General features: G+C 37.2%; 1 protein-coding gene and 1 non-coding gene across 18 annotated transcripts in view; one reads left to right on the forward strand and one right to left on the reverse strand.

Annotated features, from left to right (window-relative positions):
• Nucleotides 1-27,607, reverse strand: part of Trip12 (thyroid hormone receptor interactor 12) — a 152,711-nt gene that overhangs the window by 26,306 nt on the left and 98,798 nt on the right. For 8 of the 17 annotated variants that reach the window (XM_008844465.3, XM_008844459.3, XM_008844466.3 and 5 more), the window contains 16 exons: nucleotides 25,815-25,963; nucleotides 21,503-21,538; nucleotides 21,130-21,225; nucleotides 20,019-20,111; nucleotides 19,663-19,824; nucleotides 16,321-16,389; nucleotides 16,067-16,232; nucleotides 12,719-12,836; nucleotides 12,444-12,603; nucleotides 10,442-10,595; nucleotides 8,413-8,641; nucleotides 8,032-8,150; nucleotides 5,978-6,185; nucleotides 2,672-2,772; nucleotides 2,361-2,535; nucleotides 650-791 (listed from right to left, as the gene is read on the reverse strand). In XM_008844465.3, the coding sequence (XP_008842687.1) occupies nucleotides 650-791; nucleotides 2,361-2,535; nucleotides 2,672-2,772; nucleotides 5,978-6,185; nucleotides 8,032-8,150; nucleotides 8,413-8,641; nucleotides 10,442-10,595; nucleotides 12,444-12,603; nucleotides 12,719-12,836; nucleotides 16,067-16,232; nucleotides 16,321-16,389; nucleotides 19,663-19,824; nucleotides 20,019-20,111; nucleotides 21,130-21,225; nucleotides 21,503-21,538; nucleotides 25,815-25,963 (2,177 nt within the window). The remainder of the gene's footprint in view (nucleotides 1-649; nucleotides 792-2,360; nucleotides 2,536-2,671; nucleotides 2,773-5,977; nucleotides 6,186-8,031; nucleotides 8,151-8,412; nucleotides 8,642-10,441; nucleotides 10,596-12,443; nucleotides 12,604-12,718; nucleotides 12,837-16,066; nucleotides 16,233-16,320; nucleotides 16,390-19,662; nucleotides 19,825-20,018; nucleotides 20,112-21,129; nucleotides 21,226-21,502; nucleotides 21,539-25,814; nucleotides 25,964-27,607) is intronic. The other 9 variants (XM_017800959.2, XM_017800957.2, XM_029568991.1 and 6 more) reach the window with 3 other exon arrangements.
• On the forward strand, nucleotides 17,876-17,979 carry LOC115072281. The gene has a single exon (XR_003851331.1). It is a non-coding gene; the product is annotated as a U6 spliceosomal RNA (small nuclear RNA).

The following is a 27,607-nucleotide window of genomic DNA, read 5'->3' on the forward strand; positions in this document are numbered from 1 at the left end:
ATGAAAATATCACAATGAAACCTATGAATTTATACAATTAATATGCCAATACATTTTTTAAAAACAAGAGAAGCAGCTACAAGTCCAGAATAAAATGATAAAATATGATAGGCTTTAAATTAATATATTGTAGAGTCAACTTTAGAGACAACGTCTTAGAAGACATGAACCAAAATGGCACATCAAACATAACAAAAACTTAAGAAGAATCAGATGAAATGTCCAGTTGCTAAAGCCAGGCAGGGTGGCAACACACCTTTAATCCCAGTACTCTGAGGCAGATCGAGACAGATCTCCCAAAAAACCTCCAAGAGAACAAGAGTCACTCTCAAGCCTCTACCCTCTTCTCAAGTAAATGCTGAGAGCATAGGTGGAGAGAGAGGGTAGGCTTATCTGCTCTAAAAAGCTGAAGATTTTTAAAAAGATATTCTTGAGTATTTCTGAAATGTCTTCATTTGTCAAGAAATAAAGGACGTGAAGGAAATAAAATTTAAGTATTTAAGTATTCCAGTGCATGTAAGAAGATGATGAACCTGAGAGTGAAGAGACAAGCAAAAGAAATGCTAGCAGGAGAGATACATGCTTGGTGTTTAAAACCAACAATCCAGCTGATGGACAGATGCCAAACAAAATGCTCCAGACACAGTACCTGGAGGTTGAGTTGTTCAGTTGCAGCACAAAGTCTCTGAAGGACATTCAAGGCAGGGTTGCTTCCATCCATATTCTCAGAACTAAAATAACGCTCTACAAATTTGTGTGCCTGCTCCTTAATCCAACCTTTAATTTTTTCTCTACAAGGAAAAAGGAGATGTTATGATTCAATCAATGTATATAGAAAGAATCTCCATTATAAATTTAGATTAAAGACCTGTAAGATGACTCAGTAGGTACAGATGCTTGCCGCAATGAAGGGAATTCAATGCTCAGGACCCATATGGTAGGAAGAAAAAAACCATCTCCTGTCCTCAGACCTCCATACACATGCACATGTTCATATACAAATAATAAATGTAATTTAAAAATTAAATTTGGATTAAAATTAAGAGCTAGACTTCAACTTAACCATTACCTATCTACAACAACTACTAAATTCAGATTCTATACTAAACAACTTAAGCTTCTTTTAGAAAATGGGCTAAGGTACATCTAGAGAACTGCTTGGGCACTTAAAATGCATTTCACGTCATCATTCAAACAGTAAATAAGATGTGCAAGTGTTCATACCTAAAAACAAATTCACATAATTATTTACTCAAGGACAGATAGATCTGTATTGTCCTTTACTAATGTTCCCTGAAGAGATGAGGTAAAGAACTATGTATCAGAGACATACCCCACCTTAGGTAAGATGAGCTATGAGAAATGAGATCTGGGTATTTAAATTGTAAGCTTTACAAATATCTTTGCTTAGCTATTTTCCTCAACTCATAAAAAGAAGAGCCAACTCAAAGGAAAAAAAAAAAAATCAAAAGGATTTTCTTGTTTTTGAGACAAGTTCTCCATAGAGAACTCCATCTGGTTTGGAACTCACTATGTAGACCAGGCTGGCTTCGATCTCAGAGAGCTCTGCCTATCACTGGCCTCCTGAGTGCTGGGATAAAAGGAATGTGCCATCACGACTGGCAATTAAAAGACTTTTACAAATAAAATTCTATTGGAAAAATATGTCCTTTTTGTAGAGAAAGCCACTTACATTGGTGTTCTATGTCCAATACCTTCCAAAGAAAACCATCGCCAAGAATTATTTTAATCCATAAAGTGGTATGAAACAGTGTATCTGACAAGAGTTCCAGGTGTTTTTTTTTTTTTTAAGAAGCTCTCATCTAAAATCTTTAAGTTCCACAAAAGTAGGCAGAAAAACTTCATAAATATGTATCATCAGAAAATGAAAAACATGAGGTTTCCAAAGAGAACTTTAGTTTTAAATGTAGATGACCTCCAACTAAAGTTGTCAAATGGAGGTTTATTGTGACGACGTTTTATTTTTGTTTTATGTGGAGCTAGAACTTGAACCCAGGGCTATGCAAGATATATATATCACATATATATCATATATAAGATATATATCATATATAAGATGTATATCATATATATAAGATATATCTTACATATATATATCCTCAGTTCCTGTATAGTTATAATGACACACACCTTTAATAAGCCCAGCACTTGGGAGGCAAAGGCATGAGATTTCTGTGAGATGGAGGCCAGCTTGGAATACCATAGTGAGATCCAGATCAGCAGGAACTATAGGAAACCCTGTCTCACACAAAACAAAATAAAACAAAAACAAAGACTTTCTGATAAAGGCTTAGAAGCAATACAGAACCCCCAAACCGACACACAACAACACACCTCACCTATTATTTGATATGGTGTCCTTTGAGGCAGCCCTGGCAAGACCACTAACTCCCGCAGTTCGTGCCGGCTCAATGTTGTTGCTATTTGACTGTGCACTTAACCTTCCCCATGTTTTTGGATTCAAGCTTGCCAGGAAGGAAGATTTAGGTGACTGAGTAGTGGTAGGGCTTTTAGCTAGGAGACAGAAAAGATCACAGTAAATTGTTTCAGCAGAACTGATGAAGAAAACAGCTAAATTTAAGGTTCACAGCTAATAAACAGAAAGCTGAGAACACTGCACGAACACTATTTCCCTCCTCTAAGGACTTACCTGGATTGTCTACTTTGTCATCATCTCTCGGGGGCGAGTACTTGGGTCTTCTTGGCCCCCGTTTTGGCAGCCGTTTTCTCTTAAGAACATCACTTAACCGACTATCACATGCAAAAGTAAGCGATAAAGTTAGTAATTACCACTGAAAAAGCTAAGTTAAATGATAGAAACAGTTAAGTTATAAACACTGTGACAAACAGGTACTTTCACTGATTATTTGAGACAATCTGCCAGTCAGATTATATATAGAAATGTGAAGACAGGATGAATTACTAACTGATAAGAATAAAAATCTTATTAATTCTCTACATGTTAAGTTTTATAAAATGAAACAAATAGAAAAGTACATGAAACAAATATACACTACAAAGACACCCCCTACCACCACCAAAAAAGAACATGCTAAACCTGGAGTACCATATTGCTTCCCTAAACTAAATGGCAACAAAATACACACAGCATGTAATGCTCATATGATCAAAATACTCTGCTTATAATATCCTACCCAAAGCAATTACATGGCATGAAAAAGGCAATGGCACCATAAACAAAAGCATATGTAAACCCACCAATAGGTATTGTTAATGTGCACAAACTTTTTAACAGTTTGAGCGACCTATCTTGAATTAGAAATATACACACTGAATTGTCTACAGCATCTCTTCTATTTTTGTGTTCTGATTTGGTTGTTGAGTTACTGTCTCCCTACGTAGCTCACACCGAACCCTAAATTCGTGATCCTTCTACATCAACTTCCTTAGCTCTGGAATGGAGTGGAGAGGTCTTCTTTTCTCCATATCTGACTAGAGAATCTCTTCTAAACATCATACAATGTACAACCACACCTTGTAAATAGTCTTTGCTATTAACACTAGAAATAATTTGAAGTCAAAGACTCGAAGATTTAAAAAGCAGCATAAAATAGATGAAAAAAATGACTGAGGGGCTAACAGGATGGTTCAGTAGGTAAAGGCACTTGCCACCCCGAGTTAAATCTCTGGGACTTGCGTGGTAAAAGAAGAAAATCAATTCTTCTGAGTTGCTGCCCTCTGACTTTGACATGGACACCATAGGGCACATGAGCACACATGCACACACAATGTAATAAATGAATGTTCAAGTTCAGTTACTCTGTGGCTCAAAAAAAAATAGAAGTCTCCCAGAGTATGACAAGTCTATGAAATATACTTAACATGGGCTGGAGAGATGGCCTGGTGGTTAAGAGCACTGGCTGCTCTCTTCAGAAGACCCAGGTTCGATTCCCAGCACCCACATGGTGGCTAACAACCATGACTAATGCCAGTTCCAGGGGAATTCTGACACCCTCTTCTTACCTTTGCCAGCATTTGCACCACACGGGTGCACTTGCGCATGGGTACGTGCACACACACACACACACACACACACCACACACAAGCAATACATTCATACACATAAAAATAACTTGTTTTAAAAAAAGAAATATACTTATTGTGCACAAATCTGCTTGACAACTACAACAAACCAACTTTAAAATATGTGTGTGTATATATATGTATATATACATATGTATATATGTGTGTATATGTATCTATATAAAAAACACAGAACAACTTCTACTTTAAAAGTAAAATTAAGACTGCTTCACTTGCCAGACCTGGTGGTGCATACATTTAATCCCAGCACTCCAGAATCAGAGGCAGACAGATCTGTGAGACTGAGGTCAGACTACTCTATATAGTTGAGTTCCAAGCCAGCTGAGGCTATAGGGAAATCCAGAGGGGAGGGAGGGAAGAAGGGAGGGGAGGAAGTTTCACATGGGGGCTTCAGCACACTTGCTGCTCTTAAAGAGTATCCACATGTGAGCTCACAACCACCTGCAACTCCTGTTCCAGGGGATTTGTTGACATCCTCTCCTGGTCTCCATGGGTACCTGCATTCATGTGGCACACACATACTCTGACATACCCACATAAAATAAACTTAAAAGAAAAAAAATGTTTTACTTGGTAATCTTGAGGAGTTGGGGGAAGGGGGGTTCACACAGAGGCAGAAAGATTGAAGCCTACCAGGTCTACATATTAAGTTCCAGGCTGGCCAGGACTATATATCAAGACCTGAGAGAAAGATCCAGCGAGACACTCTGGGACTTCCAGATTGGAATACAGAACCACTGAAGACAAAATTGGGAGCAGGGGCCGGGGTGGGATTGACACCTTGCATTTAGAGTCACTAATGAACAACTCCCTAATTGAAACTAGCTTAGAAATACTAAGGTAGAAGAGCAGAGCTGGGAAAGAAGAACAATGAGGTAGAAGGGAAAATGGGAGAGAAGTGCAACAATGCTATAGGTGGGAATGGAAAGCCCAATAGTCTTAAAGCCCAATTTCCACAAAGTTGGCTAATAACTCACCTATCTTCCTAAAATAACAATTACTGCGCAACAAGTCCTAATTTACAACCAGTCCAAACCCAGCTTTCTATTTAAACTAATGTAGATGACAACTGCCACAAGGTGGCAGCAAAAGCAGCTCTTCCCTCAAGCATTGGACCCCCAGCAAGGTGGCTGTGACAATGCACTCAAAAGTGTGCATGATTTAATTTTAGGGCCCCACTGAGAACTGATATTTTACCAAGATATACTTTACAGCTTAAAAGGAGCAGCATACAGCATTACATTGGAAACATCGTAAATTTCAGAATGTACTGTTAACATACCACTCAGATGGCAATATTCAAGTTTCTAACATAAAAGAAACAGAAACACCTACATGTATGATCTACTTACAGCACAACAGAATGAGAAAACCAGTATGAGTTTCTTAACATTCTAAGTAGCACAAGAGAACAGAAATGAAAGTTGACAAAATAGGCACAAGTGACTTAATACTTAGTATTAACATATTTGCTCATTAAAGCTAAATGGGAAATCAGCTAATTCGAATTTTTCACTGTATGAATACCTGGCTATCTCAAGGACATATGCAACACTACAGAGTTATGGAATGAGAAACATGCAATTATGGAATCAGAAACAACTGAAATACTACATCTTGATAGTACACATCAATTCCCTTGAGTACCAAGGGGAACAGTGTAGTTTCCGAAGTATTTTCTTTTCATTCCAAAGATCAGAGGGGCTAACGATGTATGTAGTCCTGTGGTAGAGATAACTGTCAACACATGATGAGGCCCTGGGTTCTAACCACACCACCAGAAAATATAATGTCTACTACTCTCAGTTATTTTCGCCCCGTAATAGACTGAGGTATCCATGAAGAGATGAAGGCAAAGTATGTGAGAATCACAATAAAACTTGTCACTCACCCTTGAGGGCTCAGGTCCAGAGAATCATCTCTGCTATGCTGCAAGCTGGGTGACCCCAGATCAGCAGTGGCGTTGGTTGCAGCTGTGGCTGTCCCACTGCTGACTGATGTTGTAGATCCCAAGGATCCTGACCCATTTGTACACGCCTTTGGTGGACTTGTCAACAAAGACTCTGATTCTGCTAAATGTTTTACTTGATGCATCACACCTTCATAGTAATGGGGACGAAAAGGAGTAAATTTTAATCAGGAGTTAAGACCACCGCCCCACCACTACAAAATCCCTTAATACTGATTAACAGAGAATGACTAGAAACATACCAGTAATTGTGTGAGTGGAAGTGGGGGTGCATGGGGGAGTGGGTATATGTTAAAGTCAAGAGTTTCATCTTCACTCCAATCAAAAAAAAAAAAAAATTCAAAGTCGAAGGTAATTTTATTGAATGTCTTCTAATCTTCAAAACCAGATCTTATTTTTTTAAACATGCTACTCAAAATTCAAAATATGTTTTATAAAACATAATGAATTAAAAAAATATAGCATACCTCACACTGTGGTAGTCAGGAAGGAAAAATACCTAGTATTGCCAGTTAATTTCAAGGGCTACAAGGAGAAAAGATTACAATATGGGCAACATAAAGAGCACTGAAGGGTGGTAATCGCCACCTTTTCAGAGAGTAAGGAGAGCTAAACTAATTTGTGAGAAGGGGTAGGAGGTAGTTCCTATCAGGACAGGAGCTATTAGTTGATAGTTCAATAGATAGATATATACACATAGTCATATAGCCAAGAAAGTCAATGTAATTAAATATGTACACGTGCAAACATTATTTCTGGAAGTAGAGTTCAGAGCTTCCATTAGTCTTAAAAAAAAGAACCACAAGCACTTGTTTCACAAATATTGTTTGATGCTGTTTTATGCCAGGCTGTGATAAGTATTGAGGACATGGTCATTGGCAAGATAAATATCCTCATGAGACTAAATGACTTCCATGACAGATTTTCTAAGAAATTCCAATAAATAAATATGAGTTTATAAAACATGAAATACAGTGTTTGCTAGACCATTAATATATTATAGGAAAACCAAGCTCAAATTGGAAGGAAAACAAGATTTCAGGAAGAAATTAATACAAACTGGAGGACCTAGACAGATGTGAAGCAATAGTATCAATCCTCCATAAAAGTCATTATGTGTATGTATATAAATATCTGAGGGCAGAAAATGTAATCTGATGTCCTATCAGTTTAACAATAACAACAACAAAAAATCACTTGGCAGTGGGGCGGTGGAAAGAGAGAACTTAATTTCATATACTTTCAAACCAGAGGTAAAAGAAACAAATACAAACAAAAAATTAACACAGTTAATTTTAAATGGTGAAAACGTCTTCCTCTGTTCCTACTCTTACACGAGTCGATCCTATTTTCAAGATGTGCAAAGATTAAGAACCCAATGGGAAAAAAAGGTGATCAAACAAATCAAAAATTTGGAATGAAATTTAAAACTAAACATTACTTATCTTTGAAGTTATCAAGAAAATTATATAGACATGTATCAATCTCTTAGGATGAGTTTATCATTCAACTGCCTCAAATTGAGGAACTGGACTAATTACATTTTAATTGCTCAAATCCTTGAAACATTCCATTCTCAACCAGGAAATACTAAACTTTTAACATTAGAAACAAACTGATCTACTCTGATTCACTGTGGGGAAAAACAATCTGACATTCTCAAGAAATCACTATGGATGAACATATACTGGCTATATTTTAAGTCTAGGATTGTTTCTGAACTTGAGTGCATATAAAAATAATCAAGTCACTGAAACGTACTGATATTCATGAAGTGACAATGAATCTTAACCTGTATTCATATACACACATTAATTGATATAACATATACTATAAATAATTTAGTATAAGACATTTATATTTTTAATAGCTCGACAGTTAATTATTTTCCTTCTGTACGCTAAGTACACATTTCTCTTCAATGTCTATCTACATTAACTGATTCATCATTAATGCATCACCAAGAAGGACATTACCTTCTCTTCTGAAGTAAACACTAAAAATATCGGGTAACTTTTGCATTAAGATCTCTGCCATCTGAAGTGCCCCAACTACTATCTTCAGGTCTTGGCTTGATAGCATGGAAGCAATGTGACTAAAAGAGAAAGCATTTGTATATAAAACTGAACTTGAAAATTAGTTATGGTCACACTACCTAAAATTTAAGAACATTCCACTAAAACAAAATTTTTACTATGTAGCTTTGTTTTTAATTAAAATTTTGTGTTAGACATTAAAAGGATTCAAAATACTCCAAGACACTTTCTTTTTTCTTCCTGTAGCATGACTCCGGAAATTTCTAAAATTACTTCAGACTTAAATTTCTGAATTATTTTTTACTATGTTCATCAACACACCTTGAAACAGCATGATTTTTCAGAACATCCTTCAGAAGTTCCGCATCAGCAAAATAAATTATCCTAAGAATTGCTCTAAGGCACTTATGTCTGACTGCAGGTCCTGCTGAGGAACTATACACTTCATAAAGAACACCAAATAATGTCTTGATAAAAGACTTAGCCAGGTCTGGATCCTCTTTCATTAGTTGTGCTCGAGCATCATCCTTCTTTAATTCTGAATATCCACCTGTTATAAAAAATGTATAGTCCTGAATTGAACTTCAGATACACAGTAAACAAAGTCTCTGTAAAAAATATTTGAAATACTAACAAAATTTTTTTCATTATAAAACAACAAATTAATCAAATCGATTAACTAGGGCATATTAAAGAGCAACATTAAGAAAAACTACTATTCTGACCAGCTCAAGGTCTCAAAGTATTACTGTACTGATTACAGCTCTTCATTGTACTAGTACATAGTCTACGAAACACTAACAAATGTTCAATACTAAGCAACTAAAAAGCTGGTCAGAAATAAGCAGAGGACTAGAAATGGACAGTGAGTACATGGCTAAAGGCTACGTATATAAAAGTGAACAAAGTGATTTCATTATTTTGCCCACAGAATATTTGAGGTGAAAAGTAACTGGTGAAAGATATACATAAGGACTTGACCAATTATAGTTACATAAGCCCATCTTGTAGATCACTTAGTTTTGCAAATAAACCATGTATATTTGTTTAGAACTTCTGCTTCGTTGCTTTGGAAATATGACAGTAAGTGAGGAGTACAGGGAATAAATATGTGGCCTATGAATACTGAAAACTAAGCTCTAGACAGAACTACAAAAGCATAGGGCAAAATTGCCCAAGCAAAGGATTAAATAATGATGGGGGGGGGGGAATGCCAAAAACCAGGCATAAAATAAAAATCACTATGGTCTTGTTTTCCACTAGTTCCACTAGTTTGGACAGGAAACAAAGGATAAAATGTTTGGAAAAACTGAATTGAGGAGTGGATGCATATAAAGACAGGTCAAATAACAGGATCAAATAAACACTTGCACTATTTAGTTCTAATAGAAGTTCCCAGGATGGGATCCCCCTAAGTAGAAAAATTGTGGAATATACCAGTAGTGGAATATACCAGTAGTGACTTATTCATTTTAACTATGTGGTTTTAGGAAAATGGATCACTGTGATGGTATGATCTTAAAGCTTCCTAAGAACAGTCAAGAAGTAATTATTATGCAATATATAAAGCATTGCAGGGATAGCTAGATAGCTCAGTGAGTAAAGGTGGTGCCAGTGAGCCTGAGTTCATTATCAAGAACCCACCAGATGGAAGAAATTACCCTCCCCTCTTAAGTTGCATTCTGACCTCCATACACATATACATATACATACACACACACACACTATATATATACACACACACACACATATATATATATATATACACATACATACACACACACATTTGGTAGGTGTATTATTTACATTAGCTATCTCTGTGACTAAATAGCTGGCAAGCAAGAAGTGACCTAAGGGAAAAGTTGATTTGGGCTCACAGCTTAAGTCTATCATGGCTGGGAAGGCATAGCAGCTCTGTGGCAGCAGAAATGTGTGGCACTGCTTGCTCACATCTCTGTGGATCAGGAAGCAGAGATGGAACAGGAAGTAGGGCCAAGCTATAACCCTTAAAGCCTGTTGACAGTGACTGACTTCCTCCAGCAAGTTACCACCTCTTAGAAATTTCTCAAACTGCCAGTGTCACCAGCTGTGTGCCAAGTATTAAAATACATAATCCAACTTCACAAATGGCAGTTATATTCTCTTAATAGATGAAATTTTAGTGCAGAGCACAGGAAGAAGGGCCCAATGATAAATGGAGAGTTGATGAATACCAGACAATGGATTTAATCACTACAAAATCTATATATATATATATACACATACATACACACACACATAAACGTAAACTTTTCTAAAAAAGAATACATTACATAATAGTACAGCACTATTTAATGCAAAACGTACTTACTAGTGTTAGTATTGGCTAAGGGGTTAGGTTTTCTCTGAATGGCACGTGCTGTTCCCGTGTCCTCATTGATTTGCTGCATAGAATTAAAATCAATAGTATAAACTCGTCCCAGAGTGGACAAGCTTATCTCATCCTCACCGACCTGATGGGCTGCCTGAGAGCAAAGAGAGAGAAACCTTGAATATAAACAAGTAGGAATCCATTACCTTAAGACAGAGCAGGGACCCTCCAAAATACTACCTTATATATTTATTTCATATGGTTGGTGAAGTGACAGAAAATGAAAAATGTTTAATGACAAAAGTCATTCATTCAACAAATCCTAATTATAATTAAAGACACACCTTAGACCCTATCAGGTACCTTTAGACATAAGGTCAAGGTAAAATTCTGATCAAATAGTCATGTAGCCTAACTGACATAAAAACACCATTTATACTTAGAAAGCTCTTAGGACAATGGTTAAAGAAAATTTTATGAATGTTCTTAGATTCCTAATTATTAGATAGGAAACATTACTAGCCTTGTGGATTTTTAGTAACCTACTAAAAATCTCCCTTTAAACCAAATACATTCTAGAATTATTGGGTAAACAAAGACAATCTTACACTTAAATGGTGTTGTGAGATTTTAAGGAACACAACTAAAACTAAGCTCTACAACTAATAACCAGTGTTCATGTAATAACATAGAAAATTATGTGTTTAGCCTCAAGAAGTCACAAAATATGCTAGGCCGTGGTGGTGCACACCTGGAATACCCAGCACTAAGAAGGCTAAGGCAAGATCGGAAGTTCAAGTATAGCCTAGGCTACATAGTGAAACCCTATAACAGGAAAAAAGCAAAAAAAAAACAATCAATATTCACAGTATGAAGCAGTCCAATCTAAACTGAGACTTAGAATGGAAGAACTCTCAGGAAGTACTAGAGAATAAACAGTGACGGTCTAATTATAACAGAAAGGCTAAAAAGAAAAATACTTAAGGTTAGAAGTTAAGAGCAGAAGTTAAGAGCACTAGCAGGTATGGCTTGCTTTTACAGGATAACAATACACAAAGGATCAGTCACCAGTTAATTTTCTCATAAAAGAAAACTGGCTTTGAAAAGAGCTCTTTAAAACAACTCCTAATTTTACAACTAAGTCAATGGTTTGAATGTTTTTATCAAAAATTAGTTTATAGAAACTATTTGGAGGAATACATCTTTAAAGAGGAATGGCTACACGAGATGTCTAATGATTTAATCAATTATGATTTGAGGTTAAGTTTCATACTGAATGTTAGGAAATAGTGTGGCATCCCAAATAATGCAACACTTTACTAGAACAAGTGTTTGATTTATGAATTTCAAGATTCATTTTAGTGTAAATATAGAAATGAAAATAAAATTAAATACATAAAAATCATACATCAGCTACCATAGGAAACTATCATAACAATTTGGCATAGTCCCCTTTGTTGTCTTATTCATTTTTTTCTCTTGGACTGAGTGCCCAGAAGTCCCACAATTTTGTATATTGCCATTTTCATTTATGTGCTTACAATTTATCTCATTAAAACTAAATTATAAACTAGTCTATTTATGCTATTACTGACCCAGAGAAAGACACTTGCTTCCATGTTTTTTTCCCTTAAAGAAATAACTGACAAGTATGTAAATCATTGTTGTGCGAGACTTCCTCTGGAAAGAAATAGTAGAGCTGTTTTAAAAACATCACCTAACTCCTCTAGTGTCTCCTTTCAAAAGTGAGTAAACTACGGGACAAAGAACTTAGATTACTTGCTCCAAGTCAATCAGGTAGTTAGCAGCAGAAGCAGGACTAGAACATGATGTTTTCTGACCTGAACAGAAATGAGGACCTTGTTTCTCAGGAGACAAAATGAGAGAATCTTGAGTTAATTCAAAACTGAGCACACTGAAGCACACACAACCACCTCCCAATTCCATCCCTACACCCACTCTCCACAGAAATAGACATATTTGAACGGTACGATGAAACTACTACCTCAATGATCCGGCTGTCAATCCTGTTATAGGGATGCCAGAGGCCCCGGTCATCACGCCACTGCCATATGGCACCATCTGTGTTCTGTGCATTTCCCTTCTTCAACATGGTATCAACTGCAAAAATGCCTTCTTTTGGTAAACATGGCATAAGTTCACTGGAAAAAAACAAAACGTGTGATTATTTTAATAAATAACTTTCTGAACCATCTGTTAAGGTCTCTAAAGTAAAATAACCTCACATCAATCAGTTATTATGAGCCCCATTTTTACCAAATTAGAGATGTCAATTCATACAGTTCTTGAGGACTTCGTGGAACAAGATCAATCTGTTCCTGACAACTTCCATTGGAGGCACCACACAGGAGGAAGTGAAGTGTTTCTGCAATATCTGTAAAGCCAGCAACAGCCAAACATAAGCGTATTAAATTAGCTGTAGTAATTATTATTCACTGGAGTGGAAGATTATCTTCCTATAAAGCAACTTAATAAGGAAATTTAACAATCCAAACTAGCTATATAAAACAATTTTCAAAGAAATTTGTGTGTACTTTAACAGTTTCTTTCAATGGAAAGCCTGTGAGAGCACATCTTCCAGCTGGGTGTGTGATCACAATTAAACCATTTCACAGAGCTGGTCTCCATGGTGTCATTACTTTGAGAAGCAGGGTACTTCGTACCGAATTGCATTCAACAGGTTACTATTCAAATAAACTCATTTACTTATCTTTCATTCAAATATACTGAAAAAATGTAGCCAACAAGATCTAATGTAGCACTTACAAGGTTCTGAAGTTTGTCTTTCTTACCCTATGTGATATTGCTTGTATGTCAACTTGATATAAAGCCCATGTTAAAATATTCTCTGTATTAAGTTTCTACTCCCAGAAGACATCATTTTCTGGATTATCTGGCCTAATAACCACTTAGATGTACCGGTACTGTGAGTGCAGGAGTTCCCAGTCACCACAGGTTTAGTGACTGTATTTGGGGAAACCTCAAGGTAGAGCTGTGTCTGTCCTTGTTGGTGCACTTAAATATACATATGCAAAAATGCACAAATCCAAGTGAACTTAAAAAACTTTAATATCTTTAGCCGAGCATGAAAATGTACACCTTTACTCCCAACACTCAGGAAACGGGTAGGAGGAGCTCTGTGAGATAGAGGTGAGACTGGTCTCCACAGGGAGTTCCAGGCCAGTTGGGACTACAGGGAGACCCTGTCTCAAAAGGACAAAACACAACCTTAATATCTTGATAAAGTTTTGCTAGCTTAGTTAAGAAATGTGAATACACCAAGTAGTTTGTACAAGAATGCTTTAATGGGCTGAAGATGTAGCTCAGTGGCAGAGCACTTTAGGCCTTTAGTTCACCCAGGACTACAAAAATAAACAGAAGGGTAGACATGGGCTTTAAATTGTGTTTTATTATTATTTATGTGTATGGGCACATTGCCTGCATAAATATGAGTGCACCATGTTGTTCAGTACCTGCAGAGGTCAGAAAAGGGTATCTGATTCCCCTGGAACTGGAGTTAGAACAGTGCTGGGAATCAAACCCAGATCCTCTGCAAAAGCAGGTGCTCTTAAATGCTGAACCATCTCTCCAGCCCTTTAATGTGTTTGTTGTTGTTTTTTAATTTAATTCAGGTCTTTTTGAGACAGACTGGTCTCTCAGTAGCTGCAGCTGGCCTGGAACTTGCTATGTAAGACCAGGCCTGCCTTGAATTCAGATTCACCTGCCTCCGCCTGTTGGGATTAAAGGCCACCTACACTTGGCTTAGTTTTGTTTTTTAAAGAAATAAGGATAGCAACATCAAAAGTTCATGTTTATTCTATGATACCACTGTAGAAAGAAAATGTATCTACTGGTTTCTGAATGACATAGGTAGAAAATTTCCTGCACTATGCAAAAGTGGTAAAAACATGACATTAAAGGAAAAATTAAAAAGTACATTGATTTTTCAAACTGGTATTTAGAGATGTACTACCATACCATACTGTAGAGCTAGAAATAAACTTTATTTCAACTCCAGGAAATTCTGGGTTAATCAAAAGTTTGAAGTGCTCACAGACACTTTAGAATAAATAAAAGGAATGGAATTGAGACTACTTAAGGAGAAGTTAAAAATATCTAAATCTTACTGACATGACAGACAGAAGAGTATTCTACTTACAACAGAGAAAAAAAATCTTTTAAAACTAATTAACTTCAACAATGCTATCTATTTGCCAAGTTCTGGGTCAATGAATTAATTCAAAGGAAATGGAAATAATTCACAATTGGAATTCCCACAACCAAAATATTGCATTGCTAAGTAAACTATATGAAAGAATGGGATGAAAAGCTGTATTTTCAGTGAACATTAAAGCTGACTCTCAGGCCAAGTATGGTGTCACACACCTTTACTCCAGCACTTGGGAGGCAGAGGCACCTGATCTCTCCGACTTCCAGGCTAGCCTGGTCTATATAGCAAGTTCTAGGTCAACCAGGGCTATATAGTGAGCTCTTCCACTGTGGTTTGAATGAGAATGTCCCCCACAGGCTCCAAGTTATTTGGATGTTTTTCTCCAGGCACTGTTTTGGGAGGTCTTAGAAGGTGTGGCTATGCTGGAGGAAGTAGGTCACTGGGGGTGGGCTTTCAGAGTTCTTAAACCATGCCAATCTCCAGTTGCTGTCTGTTTCTTGTACCTGGTTTTGAAGATGTGAGCAGGTAGCTTTCTGTTCCTCCTCTGGCTACTTCCTGCCACCATGCCTCCCAACCATAATGAACTCTTAAATAAACTCTTCCTCTAAGTTCCCTTGGCCCTGGTGTTTTATCTTAGCAACAGAAAAAAATAATACACCTTGTCACAAAACAACAACAAACCAACTGACTCTCAAGACAATACCTTCAAAGTTTAGAATTATGGATATGAAATGAATCATAATTATAGGTGTTCCAAATACAACCTTCCTAGAAAGAATCAAAACATTTAGATGTTTTCTAAAGCCATACAAGCTTCTGACAATTTATGAAACCTAAGGCTGAAGGAGGAATGCTGAACTGTAATCACAGTGCAATTCTATCTTATTTCCTGAACAATGGATACAGATGGCAACAGTTTATAAACAAAGTTAGTAAAAACCAGGAGATACTCATCGGTGGAAAGAAGTTCTAACTTTTTGAGAGTAGAGAGTATTCTGCAATCAGATAATTGACTAGAAAATTTAACATAGACCAAAAAAAATAGTTATCTATAACCTCAATACAACTAGTTGCTGACAATGTAAAACAGAATTCTACATGTGACTAATATTGTAAAGAAATCAATGATCTTGAGTCATTAGGCCTAGAACAACCCAGGTTAAATTTTAAGAATATGCAAGGTTAATATTAGCTTATCAAATCATTGTCCTATGTAGGGTGGGTGGTTTTTATAGGGAGGGACAGGGCTGGGAAATCAAGCCAGAGCCTCCTATGTTAAGCGCCTCTTCCACAAAGCCACATTCCTAGCCCAACATTGTTCTTCAATATTTGATAATACTAATAGTTTCTTTCACTTTTGTGACTTATATTGACTTTTAGTGAAGAACAAGTCACTTTTCCTATTTAATATACAATAATAAAACGGCACTTACTTTGTTTCATAAGTTGAACAGCTAATGTTGGGCAGTTGGAACACATCAGAGAAAACATGCGAACCACCATTATAAACATCCCAGAACTTAAAATTGGTGGAGTCACTACCAAGAGTTGTTGAACATTTGTAAGAAGATCTTTGGAGGCAACCTGCTGCAGTAAATTCTTCATGAACACAAGAAAAGAAATTATTATGCTGTAATTTAGCCACTTGGCAAGTTTAAAAACATATTAGCAACGACTAAACATTTACCTCCTCATGTTGAAAGTTGTCCACTAGACGTGCAAAACAAAGGCAAGTGCTTTCTACTGACTTTTTGTCCTATTTTTTTTGAAAAAGAAAAAAAAATTAAAATGTTTGTACCACCATAGGTTCCTACTTTAGCTTCTCTTTAACCCCAAACTCAAGGTACCCTCAATGAGAAGGTAAAAGTTTTGAAAATACAAATAAGCCTAGGGGGGAAAGTACAGAAGCTCTTTCCTCTGCACTTCCCAACAGATGAAAGCAAATACACAGCATAGGAAAAATACATACTTATGTAATCTCCACACCCTAAGCAAAAGTTTAAAAAGATAAAATCCTATTTTTCTTTAAAAGTATTTGATACGGGGGCTGAAGAGATGGCTCACCAGTTAAAGAGCACTAGCTGTTCTAGCAGAAGACCCAGGTTCAAATCCCAGGACCCACATGCTAACAACCATCTATAACTCCAGTTCCAGGGTATCTGATACCCTCTTCTGACCTCAAGGGCATTACACGACATGGGCACACTTACATGCAGGCGTTAACACTCATACATGTAAAATAAAAATAAATTTTCAAGTATTAGAAATGGAAATTTTTTGCCGGGAGTGGTGGCACACGCCTTTAATCCCAGCACTCGGGAGGCAGAGGCAGGCAGATCCCTGTGAGTTCAAGGCCAGCCTGGTCTACGTAGTGAGTTCAAGGCCAGCCTGGTCTACGTAGTGAGTTCAAGGCCAGCCTGGTCTACGTAGTGAGTTCAAGGCCAGCCTGGTCTACGTAGTGAGTTCAAGGCCAGCCTGGTCTACGTAGTGAGTTCAAGGCCAGCCTGGTCTACGTAGTGAGTTCAAGGCCAGCCTGGTCTACGTAGTGAGTTCAAGGCCAGCCTGGTCTACGTAGTGAGTTCAAGGCCAGCCTGGTCTACGTAGTGAGTTCAAGGCCAGCCTGGTCTACGTAGTGAGTTCAAGGCCAGCCTGGTCTACGTAGTGAGTTCAAGGCCAGCCTGGTCTACATAATGAGTTCCAGGACAGCTGAGGCTACAAGGGAGACCCTGTCTCAAAAAGACAAAAAAAAAAAAAAAAAAAAAAAAAAAAAAAAAAAAAAAGAAATATGAAGTTTTTAATATGCATACTAAAAACGTAGACTAACAAGTGCTGGCGAGATGCCACCTGCTGCCAAACCTGCTGACCCGAGTTCAAATCACTACAACCCAGAAGGTAAAGAGAGAACCGATACCTGCAAGTTGTTCTCTAACCTCTACACATGTGCACACACATATACTGCATAGGGACTTGAACATTCAGATTTTTATCGTCCTCAAGAAATCCTAGAACCAACTGCCTAAATACCAAGGAATGAATGTATTGACAATGCAAAAATTTGTGCATAAATTCGCCATATTCACTATAGAAACAATTTTAAAAGAATTTGACAATTGGAATCAATTTGCTAATCATAATAAAAACTAGGGAGCCTCATGGGGAAAACACCTGTAATAATCCTGCTAACATTTTCCTTACTTAGTATTTTAGAAGTTGTTAGGCTATACATAAAAATTAAGACTTTTGTGCTTGCTTCGGCAGCATATACACTAAAATTGGAATACAGAGAAGATTAGCATGGCCCCTGCGCAAGGATGACACACAAATTCATGAAGCGTTCCATATTTTTGTGTGCTGTCATAGTATCTAGATGTAGTTTTGATTGTGACAGGAAAAATGTGCTTGGCACCTTAATAAAGATGTCGGGGGGGGGGGACTTTCTTCTGTAAGAACAGAGATTTTGTTACAAAAAGCCCAAAATCTTTGCTCCCACTATGTCCACAAACAGTGCTAAAAAGTAGTGGCCAAATACTTGAACTCCTGATTTCTAAAATAAAGGTATTATGTTATCACTGAATTAGAGAACTATCCTTAACCCAGAAAGATTATCTCAGAATCAGCTATGGTGTCCTATGCCTTCGTCTCAAGTGCATAGTGAGACCTTATCTCAAACCAACAGCCAAGTAAATAAACAAATTAGCCAGACATGGTTATCTAAGTCAGCTATCCTGTTACTGAAGAGGAAGAGGTTCAAAGCCAAGCTAGATTCTGAGTCAGTCTTTAAAAAAATTTTTGAAGAAAGAAAAATTAATGCCTCTATTCAGTCTTTAGTGTTACAAAAGCAAAACATTCACACACCAGCTGGGCATGGTAGTGCATACCTTTTAGTCCCAGCATTAGGGAGGCAGAGGCAGGAAGAGTTCCAGGCCTGGGGCAACAGGGAGACCTTGTCTCAAAAAGACCAAAAAAATAATAAACATTCACACATGATTCAATTATCATAATTCATCTTAAATAAATACCTTAAACAATTTTGTATATCAAATTTACAAGGTTTCTAACATGGTTTGTAAAAGCAAATTTAAATCAAGATTTCTAAAATATATAGCACTATAAACACAACAGTAAAAGGAAATTTGTTTTTTTCTATAACCTTGATATATAGCTCATAATAGGTGCAATGCAATGTAAATCCTGCTTTTCACACTGCATGATGATATTCTACCGTCTATATACTTTTGTTTTCTCAAACTCCAGATAGCTATAAGCTTATAATCTACATATTTTGTTTGGGTTTTGGACAGGGTCTCTGTGTAGCCCCAGCAGGCCCTCCAACTTGCTATGTAGACCAGGCTGGTCTCCATCTCAGAGATCTGCCTGCTTCTGCCTCCCAAGTGTAGGGAATGAAGGTCTGTGCTACCACGCCCAGTAATCTGGTTTTCGTTCCTATTTCAAAACAGCATGTACCTGTCTACCAGTCTTAACCCATACCCTCCTATTCCTTGTCTGCCCACCCCAATGCCATTTAATGTGATCTTTCTAAAGGTCAACTGATAATGCAAAGTAAAAACGTAGTAACTGCAATAAAAAATTATCCCTTAATGTCAAAATAAATATATCAAACATAAAGAATAGTTCATAGGGCTGGAGAGATGGCTCAGCAGTTCACAGCACTGGTTGCTCTTGCAGAGGACCCGGATTTGGGTCCAGCACCCACATGGTGGCTAACAACTGTCCATAACGGTTCCAGGGAATCTGACACCCTCTTCTGACATTCGATAGCATTGCATGACACAGGTGCACTTACAGGCATGCAGGCAAACACTCATACACGTAAAATAAAAATCAGCTCATTTGGGTAAGTCCACCAAAACTTTATAAAATCGCCCAATATTGTATATGAGTGGTAATACATTTAAAAATAAACATGGATCAGAATACTTTCAGCACATGTAATTAGAAGACTTAAGATACCACCTGAAGCAACCATAACAAAACAGTTTCAATGACATGAAATGGGCTCATATTTTACCTGGTGAGTGAGCCTTTGGGTAAGCAATGGGAGGGAATCTGCCACAAAATGAAACTCATCTGGTGTGATACTCTGGCAGCAATTGGCTGCAATTGCTAGTGCATTTCTTTGGGCATTTATGCTGAAGAATTCTAGATACAGCAAGCAGTCTGCCAAACCACCCTAAAATATAGAGAACTGTTATAAAGTGAAGAAAAATCCTTTATCAGCAACAAAAACAAAAATGTATTAAAATGTCTAGCACACCACTTCAGAAATAGTATGTACATCTTACAGAGCTTACAATCTAGGAACTAGCACAAATGGAAGTCTGTGTCAACTGTAATGAAATACAGCCCTACGGTAACAACGCTTACCGCCTGTAGAATGGCTTTACTGTGTCGCCGAGACAACATTTCCAAGGCAGTCAAGGCCTGCTCTGCCACATCAATGCACTGAATCACCTGCAACTAGAACATTGAAAGATGAAGTCATTACTGAAGTTCTCTTCTAGAACTTGATCTTCTAGCTACATGAACACAGCATTCCCCACTACTTCTAGTAGTCTACACTGCCTCCAACATAAAATCCACACCAGGAAACAAGTCACCTCTGGGTTAAGCTATGAGGTGTAGTCACTACGAAAGTTTCTTCCCCAAAATTACTCCGTTTGGAGATACGAGAAATTGCATTTTATATTTAGAATAAAACTTCCTATTTAAAATAATTGTTTCATATCACAAACATTTTAAACCAAGTTATAAAGTTCATAATATATTCCATCAGAGTAACTATATTCTAGCATATAAACTAAGTTTTTTTTTTATTTCATTATAAAAAGAAAAAAGTTTAAAGAGATACCAAAAGCACAACCTACCAACCACTGACCATACGAAAACTTCCTTTCTCTACTCATCAATTTTTACTGCCATGAGCAACATCCTTCCTCTCAACTTCCTCAGCTATTAAATCCACTGTGCTGATTGTTTTTATTATTGTTTGTGTGCACAAGCCCACAACAAAAAAGATCAGAGGACACCTTTAGGGAGTCAGATCTGCCTTCCACCTTGCTGAGTCAGAATCTCATTGATCATGATGCGCAGTCCAAGGTGGCTGGCTGGCGCCTGGCTTCAGAGTAATTCTCCTGTCTGTGCTTCCCACTTCCCCCTTAGGAGGGTCACAATTAAGATGCATGGCACTGCACCTGGCCTTTTTACATGGATCTAGAACTCAGGTCGGAATTAAACAGCAAGTACCTTGACCCAGTAAGCCACCCCATTGGCCCCCACTGTGTCATTTTTAATGAAATGCTTTGTGTTGTTCTCTGAAAGATTTTAATGTGGTATATGCTATCATGAAAAATGATAAAATTGGGCTGATTTTATAAATGATGTATTGGGTTCCACTATAACTATTGAGCGGCTATACAAAAATAGTTTTTCTGGAAACTGGTACACTTTTACACAAGCTGGGCAAAAGCAGGGCTACCTTTTCTAGAAAGACCGGAATAGCATCGACTACAACAGCAGATGATCGTGGAAGTGCTTCCATCATGTATGTTAAGGCTCGGCAAGCATGATTCATCTAGAAAATAAAGACAAGACTTTTATTCAATAAAAATACAAATTAAAATTCAGACTTTAAAAAACCAACAACAACAAAAAACCCACCACCAACAAAAAAAAGCTAGGCATGGTAGTGCACACCTGTAGTCCCAGCACTCGGGAGGCAGAGACAGGTGAATCTCTGTGAATTCAAAGCCAGCTTGGTCTACATAGTGAGTTCCAGGCCAGCTGGGGCTACAGGGAGACCTTGTTTCAAAATGACAAAAAAACAAACACCAAAAAACCCATATACTTACAATATCAAAATTATGTTCCATCTGCAGTAATGTTATCTATTAAAAAAAAATAAACAAAAATGTTAGAAGGTAAGCTTCTTAGAAAAGTCTAGAAATATTTCCCACTTCACTGAAACGGCTAGAATTACTCCTTGTACCATACAAAAACAAGGAAGGGTTATGTTTCCAATGACAGTAACTTTGATAAAATCAAATCATCTCAGTTGCTGTAGTTCTTCAGAAGTCTATTAGCATAACATTAAGAATTTATCAGTCTAAGAAATACTTGTTATTAAATAATCAGAACCAGCTAGGGCTAGCATTTGCTGAATTAACAACTATAAGCCCAGATTCCAGCAATAGCCTAAGTTCCTATACACATCCTTTAAAAGAAATAAATCAGTTAAGCTGTATAGTGCATAGCTAATATAATATGAAAACAGGACTGATCACATCAGAAACTGTATTAATAGAATACTAAATTAATATAAACATCTGATTTTGCATCTGATTTTATTCTTATGGAAAAAACTTTCATGAGATCTCAGTCATCTTTTTCAAATGAGGTAATGCAAAACTAATAGCAGTCCGTAAATACCATATCTTGAGGCAACCAAGTCAAAGAATTTCGTCTTCAAGGAGAAGACAGTTATTCATTGATCTTAGCTCCTGGAATGTTTAAATGCAATGAATGTGAGCTGTCAAGTACCAATTTAAGTAGTCAAAGACACTTCTATTAAATATTTATAACAGAAGACATCAGATTTCCAAATTTAATATTTAAAAATGTCTTCTCAACGATAAATAATGCCAAATAAAGCACATCTATATACAAGAGGCCTTGAAAAAATTTGTTTAAGAAAGAATATAAAAATTCACCATCTGGGGTTGGAGAGATGGCTCAGCGGTTAAAAGCACTGACTGCTCTTGCAGAGGATCCAGGTTTGATTCCCCAGCACCCATATGGCGGCTATAAACCATCCTTAACTCCAGTCCCAGGGCAATCCGAAGCCCTCTTCTGACCTCCGCAGCATTGCATGACAGGGGTGCACTCACATACATACAGGCAATACACTCATACACATAAAATAAAAATAATTATTTCCATTTTAAAAATTCACCATCTGAGGAAGAAATAATCTAGAATCAGTTAAAAAATGTCTAAATTCAAAGGGCTATCATACTTTACTTTGGGGTGGGGTTGGGGGTTGGAGAGATGGCTCAGTAGCTAAGAGCACTGATTGCTCTTGCAGAGGACCCATTCCTAGCACCAACATGGCAGTTAACAACTGTCCCTAACTCCAGTTCGAGGGGATCCAATGCTGTCTTCTGATCTCTGTGGGCACTGAACAACACAGGTACACTTAAGTACATGCAGGCAATACACTCATACACATAAAATATAGAAGTTTTTTCAAAAAGTACTAAGTTCCCAAAATTTAAGATGGACTGAATCCTCTAAGAACAGATGTAGGAATGACTGCTGTAAATAGATTACCTTATACCAAAAATGACTAGCTGAAGTCACAGAAGTACACAGCAATTATTCTTATTTCATTTCTATTGCTATGGCAATATACTCTGATGAAAAGTAACTTAAGGGAAAAAAGGGTTAATTTCAGCTAAGAAAAGGTTTATTCCAGGTCAGAGCCCTTAACTTCCAGAAGTCAAGGCAGGCAGGCAAGCAGGCACTTGAAGCAACTAGCTTAATCCACAGTTAAGAGATAAATCAATCATTCATGTTTGCTTCCGCTCTGCATCCTCTCTATACCTACACAGCCCAGGATACCCTGCCTAGGCAATGGTGCAGCCCACAGAGGGCAGGGGTCTTCCCAATCAGTTACTGAAGACAATCTCCTACCAACCAGATTAGGCCAACCTAATCTACAAAATCCCTTACTGAGTGAGACACGCTGCCTAGATAACTCTGAATTGTGTCAAGTTGACAATTAAAACTAACACACAGTAGCAATAAATATAAATATATGTGCACATATTGTTTGCAGTAAAATATTATTAATGATGCCAGGTGTGGTGGGCACATGCTCAACACTCAGGAGACAAAGGCAGCCTGGTCTACAAAGCGAGTTCCAGGTCAGCTGGGGCTACAGGGAGACCCTGTCTCAAACAAGAAAACAAAAATATTATTAATGAAAAACTCAATAATATCCAGTATTAGTAACATGATCTGACTTACAAAAGTCTCTTAAGAACTTAATCGCTATTTCTACCTATAGCTAATGGTTTACATTTTAATTATAGAAAGTACAAATTAAGCCCATAGCTGATGAGCACTTTATAAACTAAGGATGATTTCTGAGACAGTAATGGGGTAAGATCAATCTCTACCCCATAGCTACTTAAAAGAAACTTCGGTCATTTAATTTTTTGCACTCTTTTAATTTGTGTACTGAAAAGTTATGGTTGGCATGCTTTCTGAAAAAAGTGTGTGTATGAATTTAAGAGGTATTTATGTAAATTGAAATTAAGGTAATTTTAGAACTGTGTAAGAGCAACTGCTTGTTGTGTGCCTATTTTTTTAAGCTAGCTAAAATGCAAAGATTTAGAGTGCTGATATTTAATTTTTTTTTTTAATTTTTTTTTTTTGGTCTTTTTGAGACAGGGTCTCCCTGTAGCCTCAGTTGGCCTGGAACTCACTATGTAGACCAGGGGGCCCGTGAACTCACAGAGATCCGCCTGCCTATGCCTCCCGAGTGCTGGGATTAAAGGCATGTGCCACCACGCCCGGCTGATGTTTAATTATTAATGAACAGAAATCAAAAAGAAAGTGGAAATTTAATTCACATTATAGAAGCCAGCAATTAAATTAGCTATCTCACAATAGATTAATCATGGGCAAAAATCTAGAATTATCAAAGCTAATGCTGCATTTACATAATATTCACAAAGCAATGGACCAATGGCTAAGAGCGCTTGTGGATTTTGCAAAAGATCCAAGTTCACTTTCCACCATCCAGATAAGGTGGCCCTCAACCACCTGTAACTCCAACTCCAAGAGATTCAACTCCCTCCTCTCATCTCTAAGGGCATGCCCAACACATACATGTAAAAAAAAAAAAAAATTTAAAAAAAAAAAAAAACTTTCACTAGCATAAAACTTGAAAGATCTGAAAACTAACGGCTGGAGATGTAGCTCAGTTGGTACAGTGCTTGCATGAGAAATAACAAGCCCGGGATTCCATCCCCAATATCTCATAAAGTCAACATGGTGCCTGTGATCTTAGCACATGGAAGGTGGAGGAAGCAGGATCACAAGTTTTATGGTCATTCTCAGCTATACAGTGAGCTTAAAGACAGCCTAGAATATATACTCCTCTTTAAAAAACAAAACAAAAACCTTGGTTTTAGCATCTAGAAGTACAGGTACTAAAAAGGCAAGAAACTGGTTTATGTTTTATTAACAGTTGCCAATCCTAAATCATCCAAAATAGAAATGGGTGGATAGTGACTATGTCTCCTTGTTTTAGACAGGACTTGACTTTAGGTCTCCTAAAACATCAATCTTCCATAATGTGGAATCACATAATGTGATTAAATGGAATAATCTCCTGCACTAGTTTTAGCTTTTGTTTTTCATTAACTTCATTAAGTATACAAAAATGATCTAGTATTTATGTACTTATCTAATAGTATCTGATTTCTAGGACTAAAATATGCTATAAACACAATGTTTATATAAACATAATGCTATTCTAACTGGCTGAACTACTCTTGCAATACTAATCATGCAATCTTTCTTAACCACAAAGATAATAATAAATAAGCTTATTAATACAGGAATTATAAGGTCCAACTTTACACAGATAAAAATTACTGATGGGATGAACAACATTTAAAACTAACCAATTAAGTATTGAAGATTAAGTGATTATTCATCCAAAAAAAAAGGACAAAAGTTTTACAAACTCAAGCTAGAGATGTATGTAGTTCAATGATAGAATATTTGTGTGTTGAGCAGACACATGGCTCCTGGGTTTGAACCACAGCATCAATGAATGAAAGAAAAAATTCACTACCTCATCATTAGCATCTATAAGCATGAAATAAATGCATCAAGCCATATACTCATTCTATCAATCATGTCTCAAAATCCGTGCCAGTTGCCTGGTGCAGTGATACATGCCTTTAATCCCAGTACTCAGGAGGAAAAGGCAAGAGGACCTCTGTGAGACCTAGCCAAACTGATCTATATACTAAGTTCCAGGCCAGCTATGGGTATAGGGAAAAACCCTGTTTCCAAAAATAAAGAGGAACTGCATTCAGCAGTCTTCAAAGGACACCTAAGTAAATCAGAGAAAACTTGTATGCTTACCAAAGCTGGAACAACACTCTTCACAGGAAACCCTCCCAGTGTTTCCTCATTTCCCATGACCAATAGCTGACACATTTCAATGACCGCCTGAAGCTGTTGACTCTCATCACTGGCTTGTAGTCCTTGCAGAAGCTGCTGGGCCTTAGAACCTTCAGGGGAAAAGAAGGCATTATTTATCATTAAGTACTAAAATGTATAAAATTGGATATGTACCTGGAAACAATTTACAACAAATACAGAGTTTACACCAAAGAAAAAATTATTTGTTGGCTGGGCGTGGTGGCGCACGCCTTTAATCCCAGCACTTGGGAGGCAGAGGCAGGCGGATCTTTATGAGTTCGAGGCCAGCCTGGTCTACATAGTGAGTTCCAGGGCAGCTCGAGCTCAGGGAGACCCTGTCTCAAAAAGACAAAAAACCAAAAAACCAAAAAAAAAGTTATTTGTTATAATTAAGCTTCAGTGATCTTCTTGGGGGTATAAACCTCAAGAGCATGTGTCTTTGGAAGACTTGTTTTCTTGACTATTAATTAAACATTTCCATAATTAAAAGGCTATCTGAAGATGTAATGCAAAGGTAAGTTCAGAAAAATACCAGTTTTAAAATTTTAAAGTAGACAATATCAGTAAGAACAGGCAAATCTTTTTTGTTTAAAATAATACAGAAGATTAAAAAGTAAAAGCTAAGTAACTAATGAAAAAACTCCATAACTTCTAACCTCATTTTAAAAGGATGAAATGCTTTACAAATTTGTCAACAGCATAGCCATCTGAAGAGAAAATTTGATAGGTATGCCATGCAATGGGTGTCTCATAATCACAAGGGTTGGCAAAACTAGTGAGATCACAATCAAACCTCTATACTTTTGAGGTATTCTTAAACAGAGCATTAGCCAAACTGAAAATGAGAGAAAAGCCCAAGCCATGACAGAACATCTGCTTATGTGAAGAAATACAATTATCAGATTGGAATATTTTGTGAGTACATTATTTTACATTCATAAAAATTAAAAGCTGGAGAGATGGCTAAGCAGTTAAGAGCACTGACTGCTCTTGCAGAGGACCTGGGTTCGATTCCCAGCACCCACATAGCGGCTATGAGCTGTTCTAACTCCGGTTCCAGGGGAATCGGAAGCCCTTTTTCTGACCTCTGCAACACTGAACAACATGGGTGCACTCACATACATGCAAGGCAATATACTCATACACAAAATAAAAATAATAAAATATTTTAAAAATTAAAGTTGGAACTGGGTGTGGTCATGCACGCCTGTAGTCCCAGCACTTGGGAGGCAGAGGCAGGCGGATTTCTGTGAGTTCAAGGCCTGCCTGGTCTACATAGTGAGTTCCAAGGCCAGCGGGGGCACTATCTAAAAAAAACAAAAAAAAAAAAAAAAAAAAATTATAGTTGTGATATAGCTCGATGGTAGAGCACTTGACCAGCATGGGTGAGACCTTAGGTTCAATCTTCAACACAAAAAAGCAAAATTTTCAGAAAGCAGTAGCAGCTACCACTGCTACCACTATTCAAAAATTTTTTGAATTTTTTTTTCTTTTAAATGTTATTTTCAAGCTGTGCATGGTGGCACATGCCTTTAATCCCAGAACCTGGGAGGCAGAGATAGGCGGATCTCCGTGAGTTCGAGGTCAGCTTGGTCTACAGGGAGACCCTGTCTCAAAAAGACAAAAAGAAATGTTATTTTCAAATTGTGTTGGGAGATTAAAAGAAAAATTCTTAGTATCTGCATTAACTGACTCCAGTGGCAGTGAACAACAGCAGTCAAGGTAGCACTGAC

This window comes from Nannospalax galili, unplaced genomic scaffold (genome assembly GCF_000622305.1).
Source record: "Nannospalax galili isolate Female #2095 unplaced genomic scaffold, S.galili_v1.0 scaffold220, whole genome shotgun sequence".
NCBI lineage: Eukaryota > Metazoa > Chordata > Mammalia > Rodentia > Spalacidae > Nannospalax > Nannospalax galili.